The sequence below is a fragment of the Xyrauchen texanus genome, chromosome 47 (assembly GCF_025860055.1).
Source record: "Xyrauchen texanus isolate HMW12.3.18 chromosome 47, RBS_HiC_50CHRs, whole genome shotgun sequence".
NCBI lineage: Eukaryota > Metazoa > Chordata > Actinopteri > Cypriniformes > Catostomidae > Xyrauchen > Xyrauchen texanus.
Window position 1 is genome coordinate 6,710,674 of NC_068322.1, and position 18,007 is coordinate 6,728,680.

Below are 18,007 nucleotides of genomic sequence, written 5' to 3' on the forward strand. Positions count from 1 at the left end.
CATTATTTATATTTCATTGATTATTATCATCATAATTATTTTTACATTTATAATTTTTTTGTCTTAATTTGTGTAAGTATTTTTATTTTATCACTTTATTATTTATTTATTTGCTCTTTCGTTTAGATTGGAGTACAATTTGAATTTAGAAATGTATTTGATTTAAGTTTTTTGGTTTTTATATAAATTATTTTGTTTTCAATGCAAAATCAATATAGCAAGAATATTCACTAATCCCTCAGCCCTGAGGTTTCCGATGTAATTGGAGGAGGGAACCAAACTAATTTATTCTCACACTTATATATATTTTCCTGGATAACGAGGTTATGGTAGAGACTGGTAGAGAATGCACGGAGGAAGCTTCTTTGCTAGAGAGATATTCACAAATGTTGTAAAGCCATCTTTCAGAAAGTTGAACAACACATTTTAAATGTACTTAATTTTTTCCAGTTTCATTTGAACTTTTATTTAAAATAAATAAAAAATAAAGTTCAAAGTTTGAAATCATGGTGTCTTGCTTTATTGTGTAATCTTAACCCTAACCATTTTTCCCGAAAATTACCCCGGAGTACCACCTAGCGTCCAACCAGCGGTAATACCGGTGTCCGTCGATTTCCTGCAGAGTTTTCTTTTTTCTGATCAAAGTATTGAAAAAAGGTCTTGTTTAGGAACCGGTATCAAAGTCAAGATATCTGCATAGATATCTTTGAACTATACCCAGCCCTAAATATATATATATAATGTTCAATATGCTGTAAAAAAATACGACTATTCATTTTTGGGTAAACTATTTCCTTAACAGCTTAAAAGTGTTTTGCACCTTAAATGGAGGACATCCATTCCTACTTTATCTGTTTTGCTGACCCTCAAACCTCTCTCTGTGATCTCTGCAGGACTCTAAAATCAGCTCTCTAGAGCGTGGTCTGAGAGACCTGGAGGACGAGATTCAGATGCTGAAGTCAAACGGAGCTCTCAGCACAGAGGAGAGAGAGGAGGAGATGAAACAGATGGAGGCCTACCGTAGTCACTCCAAATTCATGAAAAATAAGGTAGAATCTCTGACTTACAGTGACTATAGCTGTTTTGTTATGGTGTTGTTTCTTCAAAACAAATTGCCCATATATATGAGGACACATTTATTTTGTTGTCTGGGTTTGGATAACTAGCAGGTGTTTTACAGTATAATATTTACCCTTCTGGGACGGTTCACCCAAAAATGTCAATTCTGTCATCATTCCCTTACCCTCATATTGTTAAAAAGCTGAATGAATATTTCTGCTCTCTTGCAGAAAACTCAAAAGGGACCGACAGCCTCAGTCACTATTTACTTTAGTTGCATGTTTTTTTCATACAATGAAATTAAATGTTGTCTGAGGTGGTCATTCTGCCTAAAATCCCCTTTTGTGTTCTACAATAGAAAGAAAGTCATACTGGTGGAGAACACATGTAGATTGTGTACTGCATCTTGACTAAGCATGTGTATTGCTTTACTACATCATGACACCAGACTGTTATGTTTTATTACTATCACAATTATTTATTTGCAATTACTACCTTTGTCTTGAATAATGCAATGTTAATTTGATGTATGTTTTGTACTTGTGTGTTTAAATGTTTTTGATCTTAATTCTTTTAACTATTTTTATTTTTTAATCCAATTTACAGTTTTTTTTTTTGTTCTTTTCTTTGTTGCTTTTTAAATTTGATATAATGCACTATTGGTGCTAATTGGCTTAATAATAACTGCCTAGCTTTGAGGTGAACTCTTTGATTTGATGGTGCTTGTCACGTGAACTGCACAGTTACTTTTGATTGGGCGCAGGGTGTGCATGCCAGCTGCGTGGTGGGTGCTGATTGGTGGTTGTTGCAGTAACAGCGGCCTCTCCTGACAGGTAGAGCAACTGAAAGAGGAACTGGCACAGAGTGAAGCACAGGTTGAGGAGCTGAAAAACCGGGCGGCTGAGCAGCAGAAAGAGGTCTCTGCCGTAAGACACTCAGAGAATCGGCTTAGAAACGCGCACAGCTCTGCTTCCCTCACCAGAGAGAGCATCTCGCCCACTCAGATCTCAGATTATTCTTATTCATGTTATTGTCAGAAAAATCTGGGACTTACTGGGACTTTAGCTCAAGGCTTTTTTGGCTACAAGAGAATTCAGTCCCACGCATAAAAATGTAGAGGACAAAATGTCTAATACAATCTTGGTGACCATATCAGTCTCGGCCATAATTAGCATTTTCTGTATATGATTTGGCTGATATTGTAAACCAATAATACTAGGGCTAAAATCATGATGTAGCCCAACCAAATATTCAGTATTTGGGGTGAAACCCAAAGGCAAAAGTTTAAGAATTGGTCATTGACCATAGATTTTCCCCTTAATCATTGAATTTACATGCACTTTAAATGTTTGATTTCAGTCAGACTAAAACAAAAATGTGTCTTTTTAAAATGTCATGTAAATGCTTTGGTCCAGCTGAAATCGTACCAGTCAGACTAAAAGACCTAGATTATGTGAGTGTACAGCGTGTACACGTTTCCCTCATATGTAGTATGTTCTATTCTAATGTTATTTAATATTGAGAAACAAACAGCCCTGGTTTGCCTTCAGATGTTCCTAATTATTACTTGAATCAGCCTGATGAAAGTTATATACTATGTTATATACTAAGCCCTGTAGGAAGGTGTTGACCTTTAAAGGCACAAGAAAAATTTATAATTCCAAATGTTCCAGATGCTTAGATGATCAAAATGAACTCATAAATTCAAAGGATACTAATTATGTTTACTATTAATAAATTGCAATTATATAATAACCCTCTTGGACTTTACTACTAGAGGGGGTGTTCTGTATTTTTTAACTTCGAAGATGACAGCTAGAGATGGGACATTATGATCTCACGATTCAGTTCAATATACAAAAATTAGGTTCACGATTCAAGTAGTACAGTCGCTGTCAAAATTGTCTTGATTCGATAACACTTAAATGACAAAGTATGACAGAAAATATTAAAAAAAATGTTATGCTTGTGGAAAATGCACATTATAATTTCTCATCAAAATAATGTTCCTTAATAGACAATTGAAATGCTCAAAATTATATAGAGTTTCTCATATACCTTTCACTATAAGAAAAGATCACAAACAAATAAGCCTTAAAAAATAGTGGACTACATTTAGGCTGATCAGGTGCAGAACAAGCAATAGTACTGAACAGAACCTGTCCCGAAAAAGTATGCGAAAATGTTAAAAAAAAATTTGTTTGATAATCACATTTAATTTAAGAAGTGTATAAATTCTACATTCTATCAATTAATATAATTCACTGTCCTTTTTTTGCATATCACTGCCCCCTTCTGCATATTGCAGAAGTTCATTTCAGCTTAGTTCCCGATGGCCTGTCCACCCCTGACTGGCCCAAAATGCCTGGAATGCCAGATTACCAATCCAGCCCTGGAGTGAAGTTTCGATTTTTAAGCGCATCTGTGCTGTTTGTTGTTAAAATTGATATTTCTTTTTATTTATCTAACTGTAAAAGATAGGAAAAAAAGAACATAAAGGATATTAAAAGACACATTATTCAATAAAAGTAGTGTGGGATCTCATCTTTGATGGATACATATTACACAGAAAATGTTTCCGTTTGTAGCTCAATCCCTTTTCAACAAAACGAGGCAATTTTCCAGGTATTCCAGTACTTAGATTTCTAATAGCTAAATTCAGACACTTTAAGCACTTCAATGACCTTGATTAAACTCTGTAAACCGTGCGGAAAAAAGTGCTGTAGGGATTAAATCAAGTGATAAAGAGATTATGATATTTGATGGGTCATTTTATTTATGATCACATGGACAGAAAACTATGTTTCAAATGTCAAAATATTTACATCCCTATTGACAACACTTGTATCATTTAGTGCTAGTGTAGTGAGCTTTCTCTGACGGAGACTGTGCAGAACAGAATATCCCATTCGAAATAAGTCATGGGAAATATGCGCTTGGACACATTAAGACAAACAGTTGCAACACTTGACAGCATGATCAATGCGCACTGTGGGTGAAGGGTGGGAATAATGGAAAAAGTCTGGAGCTGTGAAGGCAGCTAATCAAAAATATTAGCTTTAGAGTTTCGTATCCTTATCAGTGGCTGACTCTGGTCACAATAACAGAATCAGTGGGTGGTAGTGAGTGAAGTCATAGGGTTTCTCTGTCTCTACCTCGCCCTCTGATCAGGAAAGCAGAGTCGCCTGGTGCTGTGCCAAAAGATCGGACTCCACTCTACGTAGACTCCCATGGTGCTTTCACCCTTCTCTCTCTCTAACTATCTGTCTGTCTTTCTCTCTCTGTTATTTAGCGCTGGTTGTAGTAGAGCGCCGAGCACTAATGTCCACAAGGCTTGACTCTCTCCCTTTCTCTCTTTGGTTTTCTGTCTTTTTCCTCATCTTCCCTTGTGCCTGTGCACGCCTTTTTTCTCTAGGATGACTGGCAACCAGTAGAGTTACAGCTTTAGGCCATGCTAACCTGCTACAGCTGCCCCAGTGCATGCTGTGAATGTGTGATAGCTGAATGTTTGTCTTTAACGTGTTAATCACCAACATGTACAGTAATGTCATAACTCTGTGTATATGTATTTGTGTATGGAAAATTAATTTTCATTTTTCAGTACTTGATCCAAATGTGGAAAATGTAACTGAGCATTATGGAGTGTTATGTGTAACTCGCTGCTAACATTCTTTGCCAGATCTGCAAGTTTAAGAAAATTTAGATGCACATGACCTTAAAAAAAAAACTCTGGATTCAAGACAAGTTAAGCTCAAGTCAAGCTCATGTACAAGTTATGACATAATGTTGATTACCACAAGAATTATTTCAACTCTTACTCGTGTGTATATATACACAAATATTTTTGCTTTATTTTATATATAAAGCAAAAATCCCGATTACAGTTCGGTTTGAATGAGCCAGTCCATAAACGTCAAAATACGCACTGTTTTAGAGGTGAAGACGCTGGCTACCACCCCTGGAGTTCGCTTGTTCGAATCCAGGGCATGCTGAGTGACTCCAGCCAGGTCTCCTAAGCAACCAAATTGGCCCGGTTGCTAGGGAGGTTAGAGTCACATGGGGTAACCTCCTCGTGGTCACTATAATGTGGTTCATTCTCGGTGGGGCGCATGGTGAGTTGAGCGTGGATGCCGCGGTGGATGAGGTGAAGCCGCCACACTCACTATGTCTCTGTGGCAACGCGCTCAACAAGCCACGTGATAAGATGTGTGGGTTGATGGTCTCAGACGCGGAGGCAGCTGGGATTCGTCCTCCGCCAACCGGATTGAGGTGAGTCACTACGCAACCAAGAGGACTTAAAAAGCGCATTGGGAATTGGGTAATCCCAAGAAAATAAATATAAATACACACGGTGTAGCCACAAGATGTAGACATTAATAAGTGTTAACATGATAAAATCAGGGTTTTATCAGTGTTTACCAGAAAACATGGTTTACTGGTGTTAGTAAAGTCACAAATAAGGTTAGTAGGAGATTTTTTCACACTAAAGTCATGTTTACACAGATAATGTTTACATCTTGCAAGTTACTTTTGAAAGAGTGTGTATTTCAATGTTTATGGACTGGCCCCATTCACGTCCATTGTAAGTGCCTTACTGGTATTAAACATTATTCCACAAATGCTGTTGATTGAGTTAGACTTGTGTTGAATCCGGAACATTCGATTAAGAGTGTGGGACACACATGGTTATGCTGCAGTGTCAGACCTGTGACAGTGGATTTTATGCATGTACATCAAGATGTGTGTGCAGTTGTGTCTGTCAAAGAGATTTTTAAGAAAACCAGAGCTTGGAGGCCTGGTTTTGAGGGACGTAAGTTTCTCTAGAGTTCTCCACATACTCTGAGCTGACAAGCTGCTTGTCTCATTCAGATTGACCAGGTGAAACAGGACCTGTCCAGGAAGGACACAGAAAGGTTGGGCTTGCAGACCAAACTTGAGACACTCACCAATCAGTTTTCAGACAGCAAACAGCACATTGATGTACTCAAAGAGTCTCTCACTGCCAAAGAACAGCGTGCTGCCATCCTGCAGACTGAGGTAACAGTCATGATTTGGTGATGAAATTAGATCTTATATCACTGTTATATAAAGAATACTTCTTTATTTTTTCAGTGGGTATATTGTAAAGTACATTGGATTACATCTCTGAGTAGATGATTTTGTTTTAAACATTGACAGGCATTTAATTCAATCACTGGAGAAAGTTCACTCCTTAAATAATGTCAGGTACCTGGAAAGGTAGTTTGGAATGTCAGTAACATTTAAAAGTCAGTGAAAACAAATTTTGGTGAAAATGCTTTAAATTAAGTAAAGATGTTTTTTTATTACTAGCAAGAGTGCTTTTGAGATTTTATTGAGACTTGAAAAATAAAAGAATTTCTTATAAAAATTTTGTTATTGTTATTATACATGTATAAATAAAAATGAGACAACATTTATATGATATACAGTACATTACAATTAATTTAGATTTGATATATGAAAGTCACATTAATACTGAATTGGATGCGTTTTACCCAGACCTTCATTATTTTCGTTCTACAAAATGCCTTATGTAGCCTACGATTTAGCTGTTTTAGCCTTTCCCAGACCCAGACTTTCAATATTAAACTATAAAAATCCATGATAAAATTACAAATTAATAGATATTTAAAAATATAATAATGTAAAGATTTACATAAACCATTTATTTATTGTGTGAAAATGATTTCTGTATATTTTTTGTTTTAATGTACAAGTTTACAACAGCTGTGACATTATTTCCATCACTGCAAAAATGTTGCCCCTGACAAAGCTTTTTTTAACAGTTAGTGTACCTGTCAGCCAAGTCGACAAAAGTGTCATGCTTGAAATGAAATATTTGTCAAGTGATGGTTGGAGGAAATATCGAGGAAATTATCTCTTGTGGGCAGAGTGTTTTTGTTGGGCGTTTTTCTAATAAAATTACTTTTACTTGTGAAAATATTATTTAATTGTGTGTATTTTGGATTCATAGTTTTAGTTTTAGCAAGAGAAAGTATTACATTTTATTTAAAAAAAAAAAGCTCCAAAAAACTTCCAATATAATTTTTTTCATATATATATATATATATATATATATATATATATATATATATATTAATCACACTGTTGAATAATGGATGAATATATATTTGTTGTTGTTGTTGACTTTTTTTTTTTTTAGAGAGGAACAGCTAGTTTATACTTGTGTATAAAGAATATTAGTTCCATGCAGCTTTCTTGTCTGACCACAAGGGAACACTGTTGTATCAAACAAGTTTTCGATCTGATAAGTGAATGAATTAATGGCCTCTTTGTGTGTGCTTTTTAATTCTGCATTCAGTCTATCATCACACTTTTTTTTAAATAATATTCCTGTGTTATCCTTGCCAGCATTTAATTCATAGAGTTTACCCTACAGTTAATGTGCATTGGCTGGCCAAGTATTTGCGTGATCCTATACTCTGTTGTGAATAATAGTTTTTTTTTATGTACATTTAAGTGTCAATTTATGCATTTGTGTAATATTCCTGGCTGATGAAATGGTCTGTAACATATCTGTGTGTGTTTCAGGTTGATGCTCTTCGTTTACGTCTGGAAGAGAAAGACACCATGCTTAATAAAAAGAGTAAACAGATTCAGGAAATCTCAGAAGAGAAAGGCACGCTTAGTGGAGAGATCCATGATCTCAAAGACATGCTTGACGTCAAGGAACGCAAGGTCAACGTGCTGCAAAAAAAGGTAATGGCTGTGTATGCATTCGTTAACAGAAAACGCGCCCCTTCACGGGAAATTCTACTTCTTAAACATAGATGGCACTGTTAGGCTGTGTTTGACGAGGTCTTACGACTCTGGCGCAATGCTTGAAACCAGCCTCACCAAAAATCCCTATGTGTAAATTTATGATTTCTAAAAGAAGGGAAAAGTTGTGTTTGTGATGGCGACGGAGTCTCCTTTTCTCAGAAATGACACAGGCAGTTAACCTCAGTCTAAAAGCAGGCCCCTTTTTTTAAAATTCTTTCTGTGTCTTTCATAAGCATGCAACAGCTGTTTACTTGTACATTTTATTTCACGTTGGATATACATTAAGCTGTAACTTTTGCCTTTACAACTGGCATCAATTTACATCATAGCCATTGTCGGTAATCATGGCAACAAAAATGTAATATTGGCAATTACTTTATACTGATAAGGTTATTATGTAGTTTTATCACACTAAAATCATGTTAACACGTATCATTTTTTACATCTTGCGACTAGACTTTTGAAACAATGTGTATTTTAATGTTTATAGACTGGTACCCATTCACTTTCAATGTAAATGCCTTAATTACTAACTTTCCATTGGGGGATTGATTTGGATCTTGAAAAGTGAGCATTCAATACCAGAATAGAGCCAGGCCGAATGACAGTTGCTTAAATAATTCCTAAATAGCTATTTGGCTATTGACATTATCAAAAAGCCTGTGTGACACCAGTGGAAAAGGAAAGTTGTTTCAGTTGGAGAGCAAGTTATTATATTTTGATAAAAGAGTACAAAGGCAAACTGTGTTTTTCTTTGGATAAACATTGAGCTGTAAATCATTCAAAAAAGGCTATGAATGCACATTTAAATAGTAAATAAGTTTTTTATGTTGACTTAAAGTCCAAACTATATCTGACATTTCGTGCAGAGCAGAACACACCGACATGTACTGACGTGTACAAACGACTAGATGCCAAGTATGTTTCCATGGTGACCCATCAGGCTCCCAACATCCCTCTGACTGGTCCTCTCATGAGGCAATGCTTCGGCGGTCACATTTGACTATCAGTTTCAGTTTTTCTAGGCTGAGATCACAGGCTATGCAAACAGCCCCCCTCTGCTGTCTCATTAATCTTGACATAGGGGTAGTCTGACTGCAAAACCCCACCACGAGCTCACCTTTATTGGGAAACAGGAAGTTGAGCTTTTCTCTGATGGAAATTCCAGGGATAATGTTGCAAATCGTGGTCCTAAGATCATTATAACTTATGCCATATGCTATTTTATGACCGAGTTACTACAGTTTCTTAAACAACTGTCATCATTTCCTTATCCTCATTTTGTTCCAACCCATATTTCTTCTGTGTGACACAAAAGGAGATCTTAGACAGAATGTTAGCCTCAGTCACCATTCATTCATTCATTCTGCAGAAGAAAGTAAGTTGTGTGGGTTTGGAACAACATGAGGGTGAGTAAATGATGACAGATTTTTAATTGTTGGCTGAACTATTCCTTTAAGTAATCTGCAGTGGATATGTAAAAGCTCTGTTTCCATTGCATGTAAACGGGTCACACTGATGAAACTGCATTTTCCTATTAACGTTCGACTTATTGATTGGGGAAGCCAAACCCAGATTTGATCAGTTTCACAAATATAAAGGTATTCTCTCTCAGTCTCTTATCATTCTCTGATCAAACTTTTTCTCAGATTGATCCCATAGTGAGATTGGAAAGAGTAGGTCATCTTTTCTTTAGCTAAAATCGGTCTATACTTACCGAAATTCATAATGGTATGGGCACATGAGTGCTCCATTTTCTGTGTGTGCTGTCCGCTTAGAGGCAACAAAAGCAAGACATGAAGTGAGTTGTTTTCAGCTGTACAGGCATTAGTACAGTGAAGAGAAATCATTCCCAAACCTATGCCTAACCATTAGTGTAGCAAAAATGTAATGTTAGAGGTGAAAATGCAATGTCCGAATTGCGCTTGTCACTGATTATGTGATCGAGATTACTCTCTGGTCTCAACACTGGATCTGATCCCTGGTCTCCCCCCCCTGCTGACGCGACGTGCTTCTGGATGAGACACGTTCCTAGGTGCACCACAGGGGTAAGCAATCTTAAAGAAAAATTGAGCTGATGCAAACATATCTGATAGGAGATGACGGTGTTCCATGAGTCGGCACAATGTCACCGATCCTAATGTACAGGAACTATCGGAAACAACATGCCGACCTCCCATGTGATCATGGTGCTTTTTCTTTCCCCTTTTATTCCTCTTATGTCATTATAGAGTTTGTTGCTCTTCCTTTACCTTTTTTTATTTCGTTTTTCATTTTTGTCCTTCTGTCTCATCCTCTTTGCTTCAATTCACAGTTAGAGTCTGAAAGCCTCTCAGAGTCATCGGGGGCATGATGAAGTTCTTATTTTTTTTCAACCGAGTGCTCTCCCAAGCCACAGAAAGAGAAACATTTAGTTTCCATTATAGTGCTTGAGCCATGCTGTATTGCCCCAGAGTTGTTCCTAATGGCCATAACACATTGAGACTTCTCAATGGGACTTCTTTCTGAATACACCGTTCATCGCACAGGTCATACATGAGAAAATGAGAGATTGTACAGAGGAAGCAGGATTACATCCAGCAAGGAAAAACAACTGCATAAATATTCTTCTCAAAAAACCTCCTGTCCCTTTAACGGAATAGTTCATCCAAAAATGAAAATTCGGTCATCAGTTACTCACCCTCATGTTGTTCCAAACCCATTTGAGTTTCTTTATTTCTTGGAACACAGAATAAGATGTTAGGCAGAATGTTAGCCTCAGTCACCGTTCACTTTCATTGTATGGAAATAAATTATGCAATGGAAGTGAATGGTGATTGAGATGAACATTCTGCCTTGCATCTTTTGTACTCGACGGAAAACAGTAATACAGGTTTGGAATTCTATGCAAAGCTCCCTTCCTAGTCCACCCAGATTGTTCATAAATATGTTAACGTATGACCTCCAATAGTTACATATTAACATCTATTCAGCATTAAGCAATTGTTTTGGCTAAATGTTCTCATGCATACCCTAAAGAGGGTGCCTACCCATTATGACTGATTATAAATAACTTCAGGTGGGAAAAAAAGGCTACAGAGGTGTACAATATGGCCCCTTTTAAATAAGCTACACTGTTGAATCTAATAGCATTCTTATGTTAACACTTACTAAAATGCACTTTCCTAAACGCTTGTGTGTCTGTGTATATAAAAGTGTGAAAAGAAAAGATACACAATATCCTGTGAAGTACGCAACTCTTCTAAGAGGAGGCCTAGCCTGCGCGTGTTATTTTTTTTTATCACCCATTTCTTCTTTCTCTGGCTCTCCTTTAATGTTTGAACATAATTTTACTCCCTCTCAGAGCCATTTGGCTTAGTGATTGTTTTGCTAGCGGCTCTGGTTTTAGTGCACAGCTCTTTGCTTTCTCAGTGGCACCATTTGCCTCCTCGGATGTGAGTGAGTACATTTTGCACACAGCAAGATGCACCTCTTCCAGTGGCCGTTTAGAGTTCCGTTCTCTCTTATTCCTTTTGTTTATACTCAATGTTTTGTGTTTAACCCAACACTTAGCCTTTAACAGTCTGGGAAATAATGATAATGTAATTTTCGACTGTCAGATAATGTGGCAGACAGATGCGCCGTGTAAAGGACCAAACTAAATATTGAAAACAGTGGTTTGGATGCAAATTCTTTTACAAGTTCATGGCAGGACAAGCTGCAGAAAATAACATTTGTTAATGCAAGGAGGGGGAATACAGGACACAGTACAGCAGGACTTGCTCAAGTATGTAAACTCAAGTCAAACATTTTGACGGAGAGCAGCTCTCTTTGGCACGAGAGTGTCGTCAGAGATGCTTCATCTTACGATTAATGCGATTTGAATGAAGAGCTTCATGGTTGCTACACCTTTTAAAGGGATAGTTCACCCAAAAATGAAACTAATTGGGAAAACATTTTGGACATTTTGAAGGCTCCTTTCAATGCAATTGATGTCAACCGATAGGATTGTGTTACGAACAGACTGAAGTTTATGTCTTCCCCTCCAATGAGCTCTTAACTTCTGAAACTGCATCATTAAGACTGTGAATTGAATTTGTATCACTGTTAATGATACTTTTAAGGTACATTTGTGTCCTTTTTAAAGCTTGAAAGCTTCAGTTTCCACTCTGCATTTGCTTGGAAAAAGAGTGACCAAATCACAAAAAATTTCTCCTTTTTGTGTTTCACAGAAGTGATGACAGAATCTTAATTTTTAGGTGAACTATTCCTTTGATAGCTGGTTCAGAACCCAGGAAGTGTGTGCACCCCCTCCTCTTTTTCACCGTCTATGGGTGAAAGAAGGCTAACAGGCTTAGCACCAGAGGGAAAGCCTCTTAAACAGAGCGTGTCGTGTCTGAGTTGTGATCTTCTTGCTGAGAAAGAGCCTCTTACTTTGTTTGCTACAGTCTTTCAGTAGAGAGAGAGAGAGAGAGAGAGAGAGAGAGAGAGAGAGAGAGAGAGAGAGAGATGGAGAGAGACACAGGCACACAGACAGAGAGATTAAAGTTTTGCAAAGAGGGCACATGCTAATAAGTGCCTTGTGTTAAAATAATGATAAACCCCACATCAAAAGGGCAAGAGTCTTAAGCCCCTAACAGCCTGACGCAGAGAGAGAGAGAGAGAGAGAGATAGAGATAGAAAGAGAGAGAGATAGAAAGAGAGAGAGATAGAAAGAGAGAGAGAGAGAGAGACTTTTGACTTAACTGGGGAAAAGAAGTTACACAGAACTTTGTTTTTAACAGGCACTTCCTTCTTGTTTTTCTCCATTTCTCTCAAATTTCAGCAAGATACACATTATTATTATTATATACACATAATATACACATATATTATATATAAGCATCAATAGAAAAAAACAAAACACAGTAACAGTAAAGGCGCCTGTAATTGTAATCATAACAATAATCGTAACAATTCACAATATACTTTAAAATAGAACATTAATTTTTGTTTAGTAACTTTAAAAACATTATATCGTACAACATTCTATTTTCTGAGGGTTTGCACCTCTAATATAATTTTTTTATTTGAAATATAGAAAATTAAGGAATTATAAAAAACTTTGTGTATGGGGGTTTGCAGAACGCAAAGACTGGCATTGTGCCACGTACCTGTCAGGTTTCACCCACTCAGGTGCCAAGCACATCATACTCATTTGCATTCCTGAGTGGAGTGTGTGTTGAACGCCACCCCTTTGTCTCAACAAATGTCTCATAAATACATTGACTCTCTCATATACACAGACACTCAGTTAGCTAGCTATCTAACTCAGGACATACCATAGACTTCTATGGACCTGTTTCACAGCATGTGAATACGTGTTTCCGCTTTATTTAGTAGTGTAAATCTAGCAAGCTGTATGTTTTCAGTTATTTCTTTTTTATGTAGTGTACATTTTATAATGTAATTTCTTTTTTTATATTACCCTAACATTAATAGTAAAATCTATGCAACACTGCTGCGATAGGTTTTCAAATTCAGCTGCTGAGGGAGAGACCGTAAATTTGGCATATTTCTTACTTGATCCAAACACAAAAATAACATTTGCTGTGGTCTCATTCAACGATATAGATGTTTGCCCAGCTATAGTGTACTTCCACGTTCCAAAGGCGGAAATGTGAAAAATGTATATTGTTTTCATATAAAGATAATTAGTAGTGCTTGTGTAGGACAGCATCACTATAGCTATTGCTTGTAATTGGGTTTAGGTATTAAATTAGAAATGTATTGTATACATTGACACTTTTTCTTATACATAGATGATGCTCTCTCTGTTAATACACTTCTTTCAACATTTTTGCTTAACAATCTGCAGGAAAGATTTCCCCTCCCATTGCACCAGTCTGTGGGTTTGACATGTTGTTTTGTTCGTCTTGCACATTGCTTACAATTCTGATGCAACCCGCTGTAAATGCTAAAATCTTTTCACTGTGTGAGTATTTTGTTTGTGTTGTCTTGTTGTGTGTCGTGTGCCTCTCTATCTGTTTCCAGAGTTCACACCACACTGACAAGCAGCAGATCACTAAGTGAAACAAAACACCTTTTAATAATTCAGACAGCCCCCCTCCCTTTCTCTCTCTCTCTCTTACACATACACACTCAAATCCCTTTAAGTCTCCATGCGTTTGGATCTCTGTGATGGGAGGCTGCTCTTTTTGTCTCTTGTCTTTTATCCACTTGCGCGCACACACACACACGGATCAGTCGATGAAACAGGGCCTTGGCAAACTTGTTTGTGTGCATCTGTCTTTGTATGGAATGTTTTTCCTCCATTAGAAGACTGTTCAATTTTACTTAGTTGGTCATCCAATTCCAGATTAACCCTTCTCCCAAAATTCCAACAAAGACTTTTTCTCTCTCTGATGTAATTCTTAAAGGAATGATTCACCCAAAATGGAAAAGTCTGTCATTGTTGAATCACTCTCATGTTCCAAATCTGTATGCAAACCTCTGTGGAACGAAAGAGACATTTTGAAGTATGTTTACATTGATCTTTTCCATACAATGAAAGTGAATGGGGATAGAGGCTGACGACATTCTGCCTTTCATCTAACAATTTGAATTTATTCGGCAAGTATATATATATATATATATATAATGTATATATATATATATATATATATATATATATATATATATATATATATGTATATATATATATATATATATATATATATATGTGTATGTATGTGTATGTGCATGCACGCACGCACGCACGCACGCACACACTTGATCAGCCACAACATTAAAACTTATCTCCTGGGATTTTCACACACAACAGTCTCTAGAATTTACTCAGAATTGTGCCAAAAACATCTAGTTAGCAGCAGTTTGCGGATGGAAATGCCTTGTTGATGAGAGAGGTCAACAGAGAATGGCCAGACTGGTTCAAACTGACAAAGTCTACAGTAATTGTGGTGAGAAGAATGCTTTTCTGAGATGCGGGTTGGCGCATCTACCCAATATTAGGCAGGTGGTTTTAATGTTGTTGCTGTCTCTCTCTCTCTCTCTCTCTCTCTCTCTGTCTCTCTCTGTGTGTGTAAACTTATATGATCAAGCAAAATTAGACATTTCCTTGACATGTTATGATGATTGTTCTGAAATGTTATGATGATTTTGATTGGTCTAGTGTTTTGCTTTTGCGTTTGCTTGGTATAAACTCCTAGATTATATTTTATAAAATAAATGGTGTAACTTGTTTAGAAATTAATTAGTTTTTAATTATATATTTACAGTATATGTATTTTATTTTGAGTAAATATACACATGTTTATAAGTATTATTAATTCAAATAAAAAATTGAAATATAATATAATTCTCCTAATCTAGATCCATAATGTCCGCTTTCCCTCGGTCAGACAGCATGAGGAAGATGAAGGCATTTTTCCTCCATTACTCCCAATGTGGAATTGCAGTTTTCCCTTCAATGCTCTGATTGTTTTTCAAAATATAATTGCAGTGATCATATGATCCTGCACATGCATAATATGAGCTGTATGAAATATTCAAGAGTGTATAATGTGTGCCTGCCAAAGCTTGTATGGGGTAACCCGAGATGATGGGTAATGGGGCAGAGGAGTGCAATCAGGTTGTGTTACACAACCAGGTTTCATGGGCAACCACAGAAAATATCATAGGAAAGAAGACTTGTCCTGAATGTCAAGTGTGTGATCAGGTTGAAACCTTTAAATGTGTGTGTTGTCTTGAGTGTGTGTGTGCACGTGCGTGTGCGCGTGCGCGTGTGTGTGTTAGAGGAATAGAGACAGCCAAAAGGGAAGTTTACAGACAGGTGGAGCTGTCAGGTGTATGTTTGATTAATGAAAGTCTGGAGATGTTTTAAGCATACATATCAGACACACAGTAATACACATTCGCACACACATACACACCGCTCCTGCTGTGTTTTGGCTTTGCTACATTGTCCAATCAGGATTAAATTGTCTATCAGACAGACAAACGTATAGTAATTACACACGACTTCAGAATTATCACCAATCAGCATGACCCCTTATTAACCACAACACCCCCAACCCAATTTTTCACTTAAAACACTTGCACGACTAGCACCATCTAACCCAGACATCTGTCCAAACATGTCTGAAATTATTTAAAACAACAAATCCTACCATAGTTTTATTATTTGAGAAACAACTGTGGTTTTTAAATCAGGGCAAATTCATTATTGGTTTCTACTCACTTTTCCCTCTGCCTACATTTGTTATTCTTGTAAACGTTTTTGCCAAAACATTCACCCTTTTAATTAAATTCATATGTTGACATGGCCTTATCTCTCTCAGTAGTGTGGTATGGAAACCAGATTACAGTGTGTCAGACAATGCAGACAGTTTTCTCTTGCCCCTTTTCATGGCAGTGAAGAAAAAAAATATATATATATATATATATATATATATATATATATATATATATATATATATATATATATGCAACAGATTGTATGCACAATACAACATGACCTCAAGTGCTTTATTGCTCTTAGATAATGGTTACTTACTACATATTAAAAATATTAAGAGCATACATTTTTATGAAAACATAACTTGAAGTAGCTAGGAGAAAAGGAATAGTGTATTGACCAATCAGCAGCAAAGACTGGAACACTTTATAATGTGCATTCAGAAATGTCATGCCATTTTGTGTCATATATTTCCTTATGCACATTTGAATGTTTATTATTTATGGTATTATTATATGGTATTATGTATGTTGGTGACTTATTATTGTAAACAATTATTATAAAACATTACATTATGGAGCTCACTGACTCTATCATATCTAGTATCACTCTAATAATAATCATAGTTTACGTCTATTGGCATAACTTTACCTTTCATTGACTTGTTGGCTGTGAAGCTGTAGCCATGACAACAAAGCTGATGTTGAATTTCAGAATCTTGATTAATATGTAAAAAATGGGCACATCCCTTAAAAATAATGGTCAAATAAAAAAAATAAAATAACATACATTTCTTAATGTTGTTCAGCCCAAGGAATTTTTTACTCATAACATGGCCTGCGGATGAAATGCATTTGCACCGAGAGCGGTTCTAACAACATTAGGGTGTTTCAAAGCAACTAAGAGTAACAAAAATGGCAGCTATTTATCAAATCCGTCCGTGTTTAATTGAATGTGAAATGGTGGACAGGAACAGTCAGTCTTTTCATTGAGCTGTCGTCAAATGATGAATTGAGTGAAACGTGGAAATGCCCATCTCTCCCGCATTATTCATCAGTGCCAGCATCGCACGCACACAGATAAGGAAAGTTTATGAAGAGAATTAGTTCTGAATATGGGTCTAATGAGGTCATTATTTATTTTCAGCTGAACAGGGAAAACATTTTTTGTTTTTAGCCAATCCACCCCTCCTCCCCCGTTCCAAATGTTGCATATGGAATTTCCTAGAGGTAGTGCTGAAAATACAATGATAAATGGCTTCACTTACTCTAGTTTACTCTGAGCTTAAGTGTGAGTAAATGTTATTTATTGTGTTTTAATAGACACGTCTTCAACTGGATCTGCTCGATGACAAAACTCTCTCTTTCTGATACTCTCTCTCCGAGCAGATTGAGAATCTTCAGGAACAGCTGAAAGATAAGGAGAAGCAGATGACCAATTTGAAGGATCGTGTCAAATCCCTGCAGGCCGACACTTCAAACACGGATACGGCCCTCACCACGCTGGAGGAGGCCCTTGCGGAGAAGGTGGACTCCCACAAACACACACACATGCAGACCATGCAGCCAAAAATGCTCATACTTCATGAATCTGGTACAGTGCACTTTTCATTAAGGGATAGTTCACCCAAAAATGTAAATTCTCTCATCATTTACTCACCCTCATGCCATCCCAGTTGTGTATACATATTTTTCTTCAGCAGAACACAAAGATTTTTAGAGGAATATCTCAGCTCTGTAGGTCCTTACAATGCAAGTGAATGGTGATCAGACCTTTTGTAGCTCCAAAAATCACATATAGAAAACATTGAATCCAAATTTTCACATCTGAAAGTTAAAGTTAAAGTGGAGATTTTGGGTAAAAAAAGGACATAAATATTGTTCTATTTCTCACCCACACCTATTATATTGCTTTTGAAGATATGGATTT

At 36.7% G+C, this 18,007-nt stretch overlaps 1 protein-coding gene across 1 annotated transcript in view; it reads left to right on the forward strand.

Moving 5' to 3' along the window:
• LOC127639023 (ELKS/Rab6-interacting/CAST family member 1-like) overlaps positions 1-18,007 on the forward strand; it is a 293,380-nt gene that overhangs the window by 47,743 nt on the left and 227,630 nt on the right. Inside the window, exons 5-9 of the mRNA XM_052120833.1 lie at positions 894-1,049; positions 1,893-1,976; positions 5,929-6,096; positions 7,633-7,800; positions 17,467-17,604. Of these exons, the coding sequence (XP_051976793.1) occupies positions 894-1,049; positions 1,893-1,976; positions 5,929-6,096; positions 7,633-7,800; positions 17,467-17,604 (714 nt within the window). The remainder of the gene's footprint in view (positions 1-893; positions 1,050-1,892; positions 1,977-5,928; positions 6,097-7,632; positions 7,801-17,466; positions 17,605-18,007) is intronic.